General features: G+C 34.1%; 1 protein-coding gene across 1 annotated transcript; it reads left to right on the forward strand.

Moving 5' to 3' along the window:
- Window positions 1-1,254: 1,254 nt before the first annotated feature.
- On the forward strand, window positions 1,255-14,563 carry LOC139875588 (long-chain-fatty-acid--[acyl-carrier-protein] ligase AEE15, chloroplastic-like). The gene is made up of 18 exons (XM_071862913.1): window positions 1,255-1,283; window positions 2,601-2,805; window positions 2,898-3,012; window positions 3,142-3,229; window positions 3,323-3,534; window positions 4,899-5,017; window positions 9,060-9,209; window positions 9,296-9,363; window positions 10,024-10,129; window positions 10,230-10,391; window positions 10,758-10,811; window positions 10,924-11,004; window positions 11,562-11,699; window positions 11,857-12,016; window positions 12,304-12,383; window positions 12,769-12,890; window positions 13,884-13,941; window positions 14,471-14,563. Exons 1-18 carry the CDS (start codon window positions 1,255-1,257, stop codon window positions 14,561-14,563), a joined length of 2,040 nt encoding a protein of 679 aa, XP_071719014.1.
- Window positions 14,564-16,510: the final 1,947 nt, after the last annotated feature.

A 16,510-nucleotide genomic window follows, 5' to 3' on the forward strand; every position in this document is an offset into this window, starting at 1 on the left:
ATATTTTATTTCATATTTCCTCGTACTTTTATTTATTGTCATTTTAATTATTGTTATTGTTAGTTAAATATCGTCATTTACTTTACGCTTCGTTTAAAATATAAAATCGACAAACCGGTCATTAAACGGTAAAACCCCCTTTTATATATTATTAATATAATATATTTTGTACGAATATAATTGTTTAAAATATAGTGTGCAATAAGCCCGTTCCCTGTGGAACGAACCGGACTTACTAAAAACTATACTATTCTACGATTAGGTACACTGCCTATAGTGTTGTAGCAAGGTTTAGGTATATCCCATAACTTGTGTAATTTGTAACGTATTTCGTAGTAAAATATAGTACTATCACGTACCCCCACGCTACCACATCACAGATCTTTCTGCTCATAGACAACACTGTCAGATGACTTCAATAGCATAAACTCGCTCAAGTCCATTTCTGCAAACACATGAATGCATAAAAATATGAGAAAAAAGAATTAAACTCGTATACTATGTAATGCAGGTATGAAAGGGATATACCCTTTTTGTTTTTAATTATAACAGGACGTTTATCAGCGCGGGCCCAGTCGGTGGAAATGCAGCCGATAACTAAGGGAACATTGGGATAAACACGAGACGTAAGCTGAAGGTTAAGGCAAGACTTATAAAATTTGTCCTCCTCAGCAGGAATCGGCAAAGGTTTGTTTTTCTCCCCTTTCTTGCCAGAGTACCAGACAAGAATGCTATTAAACTTTTCAGAAATGCAAGTAGCTTTAACATAGAAAAAAGATTTTTTCCATGCCCCTTTCACACCCTGTTTTGGGGTAACACAAAATCTGGCAACATTATCAAACGAGTACCAGCTCTCGTCGCTCATGGAAGCACAAAAAAGATTGGTAAAGATAGCCAAAGATGGCTTCTGACCGTTGGCGCGGCACCACATCTCAAAAATAGAAATGCGATTGGCACCATACGGGTGCAGTTGGCTAATACCAATCGAATAGTGACGAAGAACGTCCATAAAAAAAGGAGTTGGAGGAATACGGGTGTTACCGAGCTCACTTTCTCGTACACAGCAACCATTAATTCCGGTGGTGCATTAGCCCGTTGACCACTCAAAGGGGCAATCGGGGAAAATTGCTCAAGCAAGGGATACTGTTGAACGATTCGACGAATCTCTGATTCGGTGATTGACGACTCTATATCCTTAACGTTCTTATCGGACGACATGATGGATGGATGTAAGAGTAAAAATGTAAATTAAAGATGGAAGGAAATAAAGAACGGACCTTCAGGTAATTGATTAGGAACGGAAAGGTAATTGGCTGCCGGAATAAGAGCAAAATTTGAAAATCAAAAGAAGCGTGTAAAAATCGAAAAAGGGTAACCTGCCTATTTATAGGCAAGTATAAGTGAAAATGACACGAATAATTCTTCAGCGTACACGTGTCACAATCTACGGGAGTTAGCAATCGGCGTATAATAGCAACTCTAAGCAGTTGCATATGCTGTCATCATTATCTTTAGGGTAAACAGTGACAACTGTCACCTTAGGTGAAGGAATTACAGTCGAAAGGACGATTTTTCAACCACACGAATATTTTGCATTTAATGCAAACGGCGGTTGGTTACACATACACGCATATAACGTACAAGTCGTTATAGCGTAAAAGTGGTACTATTCAGTTACTATTTCAAAGCTTTGTCAATTAGTATGTAGTATTAATTAATATTAATATTAATATTAATATTAATATTAATATTAATTTGTTCAGAACATGCCAAAATGACTTGAAACTATTGTTAAAATAAACATTGGTGGTAGTCTCGAATTGTACAGGGGGATCTATTAAAGGGCAACCGAAGCAGTGGCGGAACTTGAACTCAAAGACAGATCGGGCGAATTCGAAAATTTAATAAATTTTTCATATCCAGCGGTGGTAAACACAAATAAAAATCTTATCTTTTAGTTAAAAAAAAATTTTAGTCTAAAATTGTTTTCTCCGTTAAATCAAGGTGGGGCGGATACCCCCTTTGAGTTACACTAAGCTCTGCCCCTGAATCGAAGTCTGCCACCCCAGACGACCAAATATTTTTGTGCAAAAAAATTTTAGTCTAAAATTGTTTTCCCCGTTAAATCAAGGTGGGGCGGATACCCCCTTTGAGTTACACTAAGCTCTGCCCCTGAATCGAAGTCTGCCACCCCAGACGACCAAATTTTTTTGTGCAATTACATGCTAAAGTTCGATATTTAGTGTATATTTTTGTTAAATTTCGACATTTTGCCCCCATCTTATTGTTCTCTACTAACATTTTGCACCCATCTTATATTAAAGGTTTCTGTACTCATTAGTTTGATTATTGAGATGCTTAGTTTCAGTTTTTAATTTGATTGATGAGTGCAGGTTAAGGTGTTGTTTGTAAGAACAATGAGGGTTGGGCGGTGTAATATTAATACAAATAAACATGAGTGCAGGTTTTGATGTTCTGAGTAAAATGAGTAATTCGTTTTAACTGAATATTCAAATTTAGGAAACTGACAAAGAAACACTAGTCACAGATAATTTGTTATACTGCTGATTAAATATTGTGATTCATGACCTATCTCTGAATACTGCTCGTTTGCAGAACGAAAAAAGGCAAGTTCGAAAGTACGCACCTCTCCTCGAGAGTTCATTACGATTACAGAACAATGAATCAACGACAGAAGTAACAACTATTCCCGACATTTTGAGATACTCCGCCGAAAAATTTAGTGATAAGGTTGCATTGGTAGACCCACATCATGACCCTCCTACAACTATCACTTACAAGCAGGTATTTTGCACATTATCAATTTTTCACTAGTCAAGTTTTAACTATAGAACAAGTTAATCGAAAAGTACACTATTGAGTTTTGAATATTGCAGTTGGAACAAAACATCTTGGATTTTTCTGAAGGTTTAAGAGTTATTGGACTTAAACCAAGTGAAAAGATAGCACTTTTTGCTGAGAATTCTTGTCGTTGGATCGTTGTTGATCAAGGTAGATAATATTCATACTTTGGACTGTTGAATACATTTATAAACATGCATCAATGTATTCTATGGTATAGCCTAATTCAGATAATAATAATAATTATATATAATATTGTTAATAAGTTTGGTTTTATAGGTATTATGGCCACAGGAGCAATAAATGTTGTAAGAGGATGCAAGTCATCTGTGGAAGAGCTGTTACTCATCTATAAACATTCTGAAAGGTTACTATGAATGATTTCGTTTGGTTGTTTGCATTAAACGTATTATATTCATCTGTTTTTAACGATATAAACCCTTCTTTTTTTTTCTAATAGTGTTGCACTTGCTATAGACAATCCTGAGTTCTATAACCAGATAGCAGAGGCTTTTAATTCTGAGGTGAAAATTAGATTTCTCATCTTATTATGGGGTGAAACATCATCCATCAGTAGTCATATAATGGAGGGAGTTTCTGCTTATAGTTACAAGGATATCATGGATATTGGTCGTGAACATCGTGCGTTTTTGCTTGATTCGTATGATGCTTGTAAGTCAATTTACAATGTTTATTCTGCTTTAAAAAGTTATAATAGTAAAAAAAATAAAAATAAAAAAAAGTTTGATGTTTATTAGTCACATTTAATTCTTTTCTATCTTAGAACTAGTAAACTAGAGGCCCACTTCGTTGGGCCAAGAAGACCAAAAAATGACATGAAAGAATAGAAAAAAAAACGTGATAACGTCATGATGACGTAAGTGATGATTAAAAATAAGAAGACATGACTTGAACCCTCAACCTCTTGGTTGGAGGGTCACCACAATACCATTTGGCCAAATGCCCTTTGGTAGTAGAAATAATATATATAAGCTTACATAATGATAAATGAATCTCTTGAGTTGGTTGCTTTAGGGCATCTTTTGGAAGTGGAAGTGTCAATTTTGACCCATTTACTAGTGGGATGGTTGAGTTAGTACTATGTTTCATCTCTAATGTTAGAAGCAGATAACATCAATAAAAAAATGTTCAAAATGGAATATGTTAGTTAAGGGTATGTTTGGCAAAATTAGCTGGTAACTAGTATGTTTTAGTTGGTAGCTGGTAGCTGTTAGCTGTTAGCTTTTTATATGTATTTAGGTATTTGGTAGAGTAGCTGAAACGGTTAAAGTAAAGAGTCCAATGACAAAAAGCTAGCAAGTTTTTCTCAAATGCTAGTTCTATTAACTTTTAGCTTTTTTCATCCGTCTAAAAGTTTTAAGCTCTTTTAACCAAACGAAATTTTCTTATTAGATATGAGTTTTTTCATTAAAGTTATAAGTTAAAAGATCCTAAAAACTTGAGAAATCATTGTGCCAAACATGCCCTAAATATCTGGCATGGTTTAAAATTCGTTAAAAGTGTCTTTATTTTATTTTTTATTTTTTTAAACGCCAAGCTTGCATCAGTGTATCATTTATTTCAACGACACTAATCATTTCCACACACACACGCGTTCGGGAGGAAACCCGAATCGCATTAAAGGAACCCGATCCTTTAACCATCCCGATGGACAGGCGGACCGGGTTTGAATCCTGAATGGATCCGGGAGAAAACCCCCCATGGGGTCAATCTGGATATATATATTTCAGGCAGATTAATTAATAGGATGGGCAGAGCGAGACTCGAACCCATGACCTAACCCCCAGTCCCAACACAAGGTGAAGGGGATGCCGTTGAAGCAATGATTCGTTGGCAATTGTCTTTATTTTACACACAAGTATAGAACCTGCTGAATCATTTCATTACATAAAAAAAAAACTTCTGATTCTTAAACATGTTTTATACAGTAACTGACTCGTTCACTTTTCTACTATTTATTTAAAATATTTGTGTTGTCTGACCTTTTCCTTAATAACTGACTTTGTGAATTTTAGGTGAAAAATACATTTATGAACCTATCAAGTCTGATGATGTTGCCACTCTTATTTATACAAGTGGAACTACTGGCAGCCCAAAAGGAGTAATGCTTACACACAATAATTTTTTATTCCTGGTACAAATTTCTATCTTTTGCACCATTTTTTCATTTTAATCACTTTTTCTTTTTGAAAAATCTTGTGTCTAAATATAAGTTAAAAACAATATATTTGACTTTAAAATTATTCGTCCGTGAGTTGGTTAATTACTCCTGATGTAAGACCGGACTTTCTGTAATTAAGAGGCCGAAGGTTTGATTCATTTGTTTATGAATGGATCCATTTTAGTTTTGTCTTCTCTTTTATTTAGGGATTAATTGGGTAGTTTAAAGAGTATCCTTAAAAGTAAATGTTTTAAACAAGTGGAGTTTTATAATACTCCGTAAGTAGGTTATACAACCTCCCAAACGGTTAATATATTGGTGTATTAATTTCTAATCACACCTTGTAAATCATAAAAACGTGAATCTAACATTGAATTTCAATGGATAGTCATAGTTCATACAAAAGTGGGATAAATGGAAAAACAGAAAAATGGCTTAAGGAGGCGGCAAGGGTTTGAATGTGTGAAAGGCTAACTCTAAAGTGGAAGTAATGGATTCCTCTTATACCTCTAGGAATCCATTTACAATTATAGGCTTAATTAGGGATATTGGCCCATTAAGCTAACGAATGGGTAGTTTGGTAAGTTCACATGGATACATATTACATCAATAAAATTATGTCCTAACAAACACCCCCTTTGATGTGATTTGTGCTTGGACTTCTTTGATCCTATTTAAATGTTGGGGGCGAGTTGTTATCTTCGACTTTTGTGTGAATTGATGTCTTTGATCTTTGAAGCTTTGACTTGATGATATTTTTCTTTTGAGCTAAGCAGGAAAAACTTTTTTGTGGGTTTGTTGATGTGATAATCTCTTTTTATAAGATTCTCCATTTTTGTTGTTGTATGATGTTGAAGCTTCTTCTTGAGGAAACTTCTTTGTCTTTAACAAACGCGAGATAAAGGTTAAGTGGTGTTGTTTTGTTAACTTTGTTGGAAACTTCTTCTTTTGGAAGTTGTCTTGTCTTTGTGGGTCTCTTGGTTTATTGTGTTGTCTTGACTAGATGATTTGTTTCCGAGAGAAAGCTTGTAGTAAGGCTATCGATCTTGCTCGTCATGTCTCCATCGCCACTGGTCAAGCTTGTAGACCTAATTTGAGAAATATAGTCGTCGTTGATCAAATCGCCGGTGATACATCTGTTGTTGTTGTTGCTGTGCGCATCGAGCATTCTAAGAGTAAACCCTACGCTCACCCCAATTATTATTCTAGTATTTCAAACAAGCCCAATTACACTATTAACCTAAAAACCGATCAGTCTAAGTCTAATTACTCTAGCCCATCATCGAAATCCATCACCACACCAGCCCATATTCCATCAAGCCCTTTAACGAAAACCCCATCAACACTATCTCCTGCATTGACGATTCATCGCTTATCTACACAGAATCAACCGTTATTCAAGTTGAAGGATAATGTCATGCACCAGACCACCATATCTTCTCTGATTCATCCTCTAACCTTCGCACTTCAAAATTCATGGGTAACTTTGGCAAAAGGTTTAAATTTGGCAGAGAAACCTTAACTCCGTGTGCTGGAGCACCCATACCACCCACCCCGCAAGTGCCAGTATGCCGTAGAAACACCTCCCCCCAATACCCAACAATTGGTGCAGGCCGAGAATCGAACCTGCGTCTTACATTTTGGCAAAGGACATCCAATAGTGGGCCCGGGGTTCAAAGGAGACGTGTACCTTTTGCCAGCTGCGCTAACAGCTGGTTGGTAATTCATGGGTAACTTAATAACTACCCTGTTGTGATTTTTGTGGACAATGGTGCTACTCACAATTTTATCTCTAGAAAACTCTTTGAAACTCTCGGTTTACCAGTAAACTCTACTAGTCATCTGAATATTCGATTGGGGGATGGAAACCGCTTGAAGATCTCTGAACAATGCAAATACATCACACTTCAATTCATCAAATTACAGGGAATCCACTCACCCCATGATGATTCATTCGATCACACAATCATATGTGATAAGAATCAAGTTAAACTATGGCCTATTGCATGGTAATCCGATTCTACTGGAGCTACAATTTGGAAGAATAAGTAAGTTCATCAATGGATTATTCCATGGCAACAGTCATATCTCAGGCTTGAGGACAAGCCTATTGTTATTGAGGCGGTATTGATAGAGAATAGCCCAGCACAATAATTAATAGCCCAATTGAAAGTCTATATATTAGTGTGTCATTTAGGGTTAGATTCATGTTTGGATGTACGTCTTTTGGTGATCGGATGTAAACAGCTTGGGCAGGAAGTTTCCATAGTTGGATCTTCTCTGAGTTTGGCAGAGTGATTTCAATTTGTGATTTCCTCTGATATATTTTGTTATTCATCTTTATCTTTACCAATATAATTATTCAAGTATTTCTATTGCTACAATTATTCATCATATCCAGTGTCCCACACTTCATATATATTGTTCTTCATTATTACAAACTGTTATTCTTCATATTTGTTGATGCTGTTATTAAATCCTTACATAAGGTCTGTCGCACGAGAGTGTCATGCGATGGTATGGAGTCTTGGATGAGCGTTTCGTGCGATGGTATAGTGTGTTATGTGATGGTTTGTCTGTCGTATGTCGTATGCGTGTGTCTTGCGAAAGAAGTTCTTGGTTGTTCAGATTCGGGTGACCGGAGAGGGATGGTGCACGACTAAGTGGTGACAGAGGAAGTTCAAAAACACTTCAAAACTCACTAAAACTTTTAATAAATGATCTAACAAGGTTCCTAACACTTCTAGAAACGTTTATAAATCAAAAACTAGTCCAAAACATAGCTGAATCTAAAGAAAGGAATCAAAATTGCGTTCGACAATTTTAGCTCACAAAACACTGATTTTGAACTCGTTTCTTGATCTTTTTTCATGATTCAAGTTGGAAAAGATTCACAATGACCAGACGCAGCTTCGTTGATAAATTTAAGACCAAAACAAACGTTGAAATTTGAATTGTGATTTAAACTTAAAATTGAAAGTTTTGCACTCAAAATTGCATAAAAAGGATTAATTTTTGTAACAAAATGAAGCTATGGATTGTGGTTATGCTCTTATACCATTTTTAAATCTCAAAACTTAAATCTAACATTGAAATTCATTGATCAATCATAGTTTATACAAAGAGTGGGATAAAATGGAAGAAGGGGGAATGGGTTGAGGAGGAGGCTAGGGTTTAAATGTGTCAAAGGCTAACCCTAAAATGGGAGTAACGGATTCCTTTTGTCTTTTAAGTAATTTATTTACAATTATGGGCTTAATTGAGGATAATGGTCCATTAAGCTACCAAATGGAGTATTTTGGTAAATTTACATGGATACAAATTACCTCAATAAAACTACGTCCTAACACGCCTAACATATCGGTTATTTTTAAACTAGTGAAATGACCCGTGGAAACACGAGTTTGTTTAAACGAAACAGTTTAATCATATGTTTTACGTATTAAGTGAATTTAAATGTTAAAGTCATTTAGTTTATTGCCCCGTGGAACCACGGATTCCGACTAAAAACTTGTCGTTGATTTTACAAACATAAAGTTCGCTCAAAGTTGAGTATTTATATTTATATTTATATATTTAATAATAATAATAGTAATAATAATAAATGTCTTTTAAATTTTTTTATAAAAGTAAAATTACAATTTAGGAGAGATTAATATTTCCATTTATAAAAGATTTCGTATTATTTTTTAAATTAAATTAATATATAATTATGACATAATTATTATGAAAATTAAGTTTAATGATGACATCATCATTTTAGAGGTTTATTAGACTATATAGATAGATAGGAAATATAAGATGTATGTGACTCAGCCAAACCCGACCCATTTCAATCTATGCTAAAAAAAATACAACCCATATTGCTACCTCTTATGTATGTTAGTAATATTTTGTCTCTATCCCATTCTTAATCATTCTAGCTTTTTCCAATCATATATTATATACGAGAAAGGTTAGCTAAATGCTAGTATATTATGTTGTAATGATTGGGTTTATGTTCATATTTTTTCAGGTTAGAAATTTGTGGGAGTTGTTCTCTGTTGGGCCCGAAGATAGATATCTAAGTATGCTTCCACCTTGGCATGCGTATGAACGTTCTTCCGGGTATCATGCTCTTTTTCATGGAGTTGAGCAAATATACACAACTATCAAACACTTGAAGGTCTATTCTATATAAATATGATAACAGACCTTCTGATTATACACTTTTTCACCTTGATAAGGGAGTAACTAATTAATTTGTTGTAGGATGATTTGAGGCAATATCAGCCGCATTATATCCTTTCGGTGCCTCTTGTATACCAAAATTTATACAGGTACATTTCCGGGTTTAAGCATTTTACCTTTTGTCCTGATTTATTTGTGGAGTTTATGGTGCCAATAGTTGAATGGCCTAATTCATTGGGATGATATCATGATGACATCAACAATGGGAAAAAGGGAAAACTGGAAAATAGAAAATTTCGAGTTTTTTTTTTTTTTTTTTTTTTTTTTTTTTTTTTAACGGCCAAAAAATTGATTATATAAAAACGCTCCCTAGCAAGGTGCTAAGGGAGAAAAACAAAGTACATGATTACAAAGGCATAGAAAGCTAGGAGTTCCAGTTTGAAACTAACTGACTTCTATGTTTAATCCAACGAAAAGAAAGTAATATAATTACATCGAAAAGACTACTTTTAGAACAGAAAGAATTATTAAATACAATGCCGTTTCTAAATCTCCAAATCGCCCACAATGTCGTACAAACTGAGGCGATGATTCGGTTCTTGCTTTTAAAATAAAGCTGAATACCTTCGAGCCAAACTATGAAAGAGTCCCATGACGAAAACGTAGGCATAGAACAATTCAACCACACGCGAATCTTGTGCCATAGATCGGAAGCCAATGAACATTCAAAGAAAATTTCGAGTTTACCCTTGTGAATAACTATTCCACCATAATTAGTATATGTGAGTAGTGTGTATCATGTTATGTAGTGGGATAATGAAACAGATTTGTTCGAGTTCTGCTATTCGTAAGCTGATTTCACTTTCTTTCTTAAAGATCAGTATGGCATACATGCATTTCAAAAACATATACGAGGTTCAACCTTTATCGCTCTTCTTATTCAACTTCTATTTTTTGGTATGATGATAAAATTTGAATTTGATAATTTGATATTGTTGTTGTTGTTTCCTTGCAGGGTAATATTTTACCAAAAAAAACCCAGAAGCAACCGTCTTATGTTGTTGCGATGTTGGAATGGTTATACGCACGGGTTGTTGCTGCAATCTTGCTTCCATTGCATTTATTGGCAAAAAAAGTTATGTATAGTCAAATTCACTCGTCAATTGGGATCTCTAGGGTATGATTTAAAACAACCTATACTTTCGACCCATATACTTATGAACGGGTTAGCAAGGTTTTATTTTATCCATAGCGGGTGAACCAGGTCAAATTAAAAATGACTACAAACGGAAAGTCACAAAAAATTTATTTTTCCTCTTTTTGGGTCCAACCACCCTAACCCTGGCTGGGTTTAGGCTCTATAAATACACCAAAGTGTATTAATCTTTTGTTAATGGATAAAACCTCCTAAATCATTTTCTTTCGTTACTTACGTTAATATTAAAATGATTGTGTTTTTAAGTATATATTTCACACACTCGTTATCGTTATATATATTTTGCCACATCTAATACAAACATTTGTTATGTGGGTTGTGCTACAGTCTGGAATGTGTGGAGGTGGTAGCTTGCCTTTGCATGTTGACAGATTCTTTGAGGTTTGGAGTAACTGTATTATATTTAATTCAAAGTTGATTAAATTTATATAATTTATAATGTTTTCACCAAAAGAAAAAAGTAAATAGGACGCTAAAGTTTTTGTATTCACAGGCAATTGGCATCAAAATTCTTTCTGGATATGGACTAACAGAGTCATCTCCAACACTAGCTGGTCGAGGATTAGATTGTAACGTAACATACCAATCTCGATGTGACTTATTTGAAATATAGTTGGTCATATTTTCTAATATAAAGAAAATTTGAAATTAAAACCAGCCAAATGGGTCGAAAGTCACAAAGTGTATTCATAATGCATAAAAGTATTTGAACATTACTCCCTCCGTCCCAATTCAATAGTCTTGTTTTTCTTTTTGGGACGTCTCAAATTAATAGTCCACTTTCATAAATAAATAAGAATAATGAGGTAAAGTTTTTTTATATCCTTACTTTATGAATGTAAAATAAAAAAGTTAAGTACAAAATATGGGATAAAACTCTGATAATACATTTATTAAACTGCATGCCTTTTTATCCGTAGATTATTACATTGGGACGGAGTGAGTATTATTTTAGAAATTAGATTATAGTTATAATCAATATAGAAAATAGGAACAAGTATTGTTTCAACCCATTCTTGAACAAGTACATATTTTGACTTGTTTCCCAAATCCCAACCCGACCATTTTTCCACCAGCAATCTTTACTTATCATAAACTTTATAACAAGTTCATATAATGTGACATTTGAAGGTTCTTGGCTCCGTTGGGCGTCCGATTCCCTATACGGAAATAAAGGTTGTAAATGAAGAAATAGGTGAAGATCTTCCTCCTGGTTCAAAAGGAATTATCAAAGTCAAGGGCCCACAGGTCATGAAAGGTTATTATAAGGTACATCAAAATTTTCAGGTGTCCATTTTGAAGTGGAATTCAGTTTCGGTTTTCCCTCCAAAATTTTTAAAACTGAACTAAATAAACCGAGGAAACTGAAAACCAAACTGATGCACTTTTATTAGATTGCTAGTGATGTTTATCTATTTTTTAATAGAATCCAATAGCGACAAAGCAAGCGTTAGATAAGGACGGGTGGTTATATACAGGAGATATAGGATGGATTTCACCTTCATATTCGATAGGTCGAAGTCGTAATGCTGGTGGTGTTATTGTTCTTGAAGGACGAGCCAAGGACACTATCGTCCTTTCAACAGGTAAACAAGCATCAGTATTTGAAAACAATTTCTTCATATTTGATTATATAAAAAGGTGATGAAATTAGGCTGAATTGGGCTGAAAGTGGGCCGAAACTGGGCCAAAATTGTATGAAAAGTAACTTTACTATTTTTTTTTCCATTTGAATTGATTATATAAAAAGGTGACGAAATTAGTTTGAAATTGGGCCGAAATTGTATGAATAGTAACTTTACATTTTTTCTATTAGAATATATATAATATAATATAATATATGACTTGATAACATTTTTTTAATGGTTACTAGGGGAAAACGTTGAACCAGAACAACTAGAAGAAGCTGCCATGAGAAGTAGTTTAATTCAGCAAATAGTTGTAATTGGCCAGGTGTTACATAAAAATCCTAATTCATCATCTCTTTTCATCATCATATTTTTTCATCAATCTTAAATACAAGTGGGAACATGGATTAATCAGGTGAATCGAGGATGGGCCAAAAAGGTCGGGTCGGGTCGACCCACTATCACATTTCTTACACTTTTATTTTTTAGCTTTTATAACAACAAAAAAATGTTTCAAGAAGTACGCATTCACAATTTCACGTTACACTTTGGCTGAGTTTTGACAACTTTCATTCTTAGCTGCTTTTTATTTGATCACCCAATTTGACACATTCATTAGAAAATGGGTCAACGTTGTCACGTCTACCTATAGATATTGCATGATTTTGGTGATATTAATTTGCAAACAATATACCATAATTGAAAACTAGGATCAACGTCGTCTTGGAGCTATCATTGTTCCAAACAAAGAAGAAATTATGTCAGTTTTTGGTGCTGCTGAACTTAACAAGGACAAAATTGTTGGCTTGTTATCTGAAGAGCTACGGAGATGGTAACACAAACTTCATCTAAAAATATTATAAATACTCTCGTTAAAGTGGTATATTAGACTACTAATTTTTATCTTGGATTCTTCTAACAACAACCTGTCGTTAAAATGCATCAATTATTTGTACAATTTCAATTTCAATTATAACTGCCCCTTTAAAGTCAACACTTAACTTCTATTTACAAGTAGTTTATGCATCTTAACGACAACCTAAGGGATGCCGTTAAAAGTCCATTTATCTTTTATCTTTTTTACTTTATTGTGTCTATACTTATTGTCTACGTAAAGGTAACTACGATTAGATATTCCTTCGTACAACTTATAAGACTGTTTTTAACCCTGACGCTGAGATGTAGTCAATTCGGTGAAAAAGTGGGTTTCTAACTGTGACATTAAAGTTAACTAGTGGTGAGTGTTATATTTAAGTGAGTGAAAAGATTTGGGTGATGTGGTGACGCCTCATTAGGGGCAGAGGCGAAACTAGGATTTTTTCACCGGGGGCAAAAAAAATTTTAAAACCGTTTCAATTTTTTTGGGCAAAATACGGAGGTTTTGGGGCAAAAAAGTGAGTTTTTAGGCAAAATATGGAAGTTTTTTGCGCAAAATATGAAGGTTTTGGGGCAAAAGTCGAAGAATTTGGGGCAAGATTTGAAGGGTTTTAGGCAAAATATGTAGGTTTTAACGGCAAAAAAAATCCACTGGGGGCAAAGTCGAAAAACCCAAAAATTTTACACTGAAAATTGCAAATCCACTGGGGGCGCCCGCCCCCATCTGCCCCAAGGTACTTTCGCCACTGATTAGGGATGTCAGGCAGCCGCAGCCACCTGTGCCAGGCTGCCACATGGGATGCCACATAATCTCACGCCCATATCTCATGCTGGGTTAATTAGTCTAAATAGGATTTTTGAAAAAATGGTTTGGTCTAACATGGCCTAAATATTAATGATAGTTCTTGTTGCTAGTGTATAACCATGGATTCAATTTCTCTATATACAGGACTTCTGAATGCTCGTTCCGGATTGGACCTATTCTTGTAATTGAAGAGCCTTTTACGGTAATGTATATAAATCCTTCTCTTTTGTTTCTGATTAAAGTCCCTTTGTTCCCTTAATTTTTCATGTAATTAGGCACATCTAAGCTGATCATTAGTGTGGGTAGCAAATTTAACCTGTTTACTTATAAGTGGGTCGACTTGGGATATGTCAAATCTTTAGTCGGTCAAATTGGTAAATAAAAGAATTTTTAAACCAATACCTCAAAGTGTAATCTTTATGCTAAAAACATGCTTGGTTTACTAGAAATGTTTGTTTATAGCATAACCATTTATCATATTGGACACACTAACTATTTATTACTAGATAATCTGTAAATCTTGGACAACGTGTTTCAGGTCAACCCACTTCATCCTATACAAAAATTCTTCATAGGTCGTTTTAAGTCCCAATCTTGTCGATTCATAAATAAAATGAGTCAAAACTGTTGCATCATATTTTGCTTATATAGTTCTAGAAGTGACTTTTACCAATTGCTTTAAATCTCAACTAATAAAATTAATTTCTTGCAACCTATGTTAACCCTTTCAGATTGAAAGTGGTTTGATGACTGCAACCATGAAGATCAGAAGAAACCAAGTTATGGAATTATATAAAGATCAAATAAATGATTTATACAAGTAATATATGTTGTAGAATAGAGTTTCGAATTCGGATTTCTGAGAGTCGTGTAATCACTTTCAGATCAAAGTATTTCGATGGTACTATCGAAATCTCTAATCGGATAAAACTCAGAATTGATTGAACAAAGAATGTGTGATTTTTTGTATATGAATTTAAAAAATGTACCAGAAAATTAAATAACCAAAAAGGGGGTTTGTAACTGCCGAATGACAGTTCAATCTATAACTGCCGAGGCAGTTCAATCTATATCGAGGGCGCTACCCCCGAACCTCCGTCATAATCAAGATAAGTTCAAACAAGTGTGCACTCCACACTTTTCCAAACTTGTTCAATATTTATCAAGATTATTTTGGTTAACAAATTAATCCCATTACACTTAAATCATATTGGTGATACATATCACCAACAATATATGATGTATGTCTAGCATGTTTCATAAATGCAAATGTACTTTGGTCTGCTAGAAATATGTAACTAGCATAGTATGATATCTTGTTTTTTATATCATTCGGTCTCATGTTATTCTGCTGTACCAAAGATTATGTAGTACAAATACATAACTCCAAATTTAAGGTGGTTTTGATATAAACTATGTAAGTTCTTAGTTATCTAAAGGAAAACCGGACTCAAGATTGTTAGAGCATAACAATCATCGTAAGAGAGTAACTTCGTAAGTTGATGCGAAAGGGTTGGTATTTTTCATAAATTTAAAAAGGGTTAAACATTCAATGGATATTAAACACACAACTTATTGTGTCTTTTGTGAAAATTTATGAAAGTTTATCCGTAAATAACAACAAAGGGGATTGGCTAATACATTGCTTTTAAATATAAGTTAAAGCTTAAAATTTGGGATGAACATTAGTCCCGAATTCCCGATAACGTATTTGTACTGTACTTGTTATCGTAATGTACTGGCACCGTACTGCTACAATCAGCTTGATATTCAGTACTTATATATTCATTTTTTTTTTGAATGCGTCAGTTTCGATATGGTACTCGTTGAAATAAAAGGATCAGAACTAGAATAGCTCATCATTTCCTGTATCAGAGTTGACCAACGTTGACCATAGTTGACCAAGAGTTGACTAACTAGTAAAAAGTAGATTCCTTTGAAAATAACAAAGCTCCATTCCATATTAGGAATTAGCTGTTACAACATTTGTATCATAAATAGACTAGCTTTTCATGGTAAAAAATCAATTCAAAGTCAATAAAATATCATTGATCAGTTCTTAATCAAATTCAGCTTTCAATTTATTTATATTTATAACAGTACCGATATTTTTCCATTTTAGTACCGGTACCGCTTTAGAAATATTGTCACATATTTTATTCACCTTTTCGGATTATAACTTGTAAACTATGCTCCAATCTTTGTTACAAAACATGTTACTTCAAGTTGTATTATGTAAGTTGTGAAATGTCCCGTTCATATTGATTATAAACGTTCCATATTAATTGATTTCGTCGTGAGGTTTTGACCTCTATATGAGACGTTTTTCAAAGACTGCATTCATTTTTAAAACAACCATAACCTTTATTTTATCGATAAAGGTTTTTTTAAAAAAAAAACATTACGTAGATTATCAAATAATGATAATCTAAAATATACCGTTTACACACGACCATTACATAATGGTTTACTGATATTGTTCCAAATAGACATATTAATAGTCACAATATCAAGTCTTATTATCGGTTATTTTGTATATATTTGTAATATTTCCGTTTGAAAATTCATAGTATTGTAATTAAGTTAGAATCATTGTAAACTTGAAGAAACATGCTAGGATGAAGATGAAACAGCTCAGAAATCAAAAGAAGACCAAAAACAGCAAAAATAAGGCTGTGCGCGCCGCGCACAGTGGACGCGCACTCAGCCGCGCACAAGAATTTTGATTAGGGATCTTGAAGTTTGGAAACCAAAGTGCGCCCCGTGCAAAA

Source organism: Rutidosis leptorrhynchoides, chromosome 11 (assembly GCF_046630445.1).
Source record: "Rutidosis leptorrhynchoides isolate AG116_Rl617_1_P2 chromosome 11, CSIRO_AGI_Rlap_v1, whole genome shotgun sequence".
Taxonomy (NCBI): domain Eukaryota; kingdom Viridiplantae; phylum Streptophyta; class Magnoliopsida; order Asterales; family Asteraceae; genus Rutidosis; species Rutidosis leptorrhynchoides.

Coding starts and splice junctions, on each gene's coding strand:
- LOC139875588 (XM_071862913.1), top strand. CDS start 1,255: ATGGAAGGAAATAAAGAACGGACCTTCAG. Junction 12,384..12,768: donor AAATAGTTGTAATTGGCCAG/GTGTTACATAAA, acceptor ATTGAAAACTAG/GATCAACGTCGTCTTGGAGC. Junction 13,942..14,470: donor TAATTGAAGAGCCTTTTACG/GTAATGTATATA, acceptor TAACCCTTTCAG/ATTGAAAGTGGTTTGATGAC.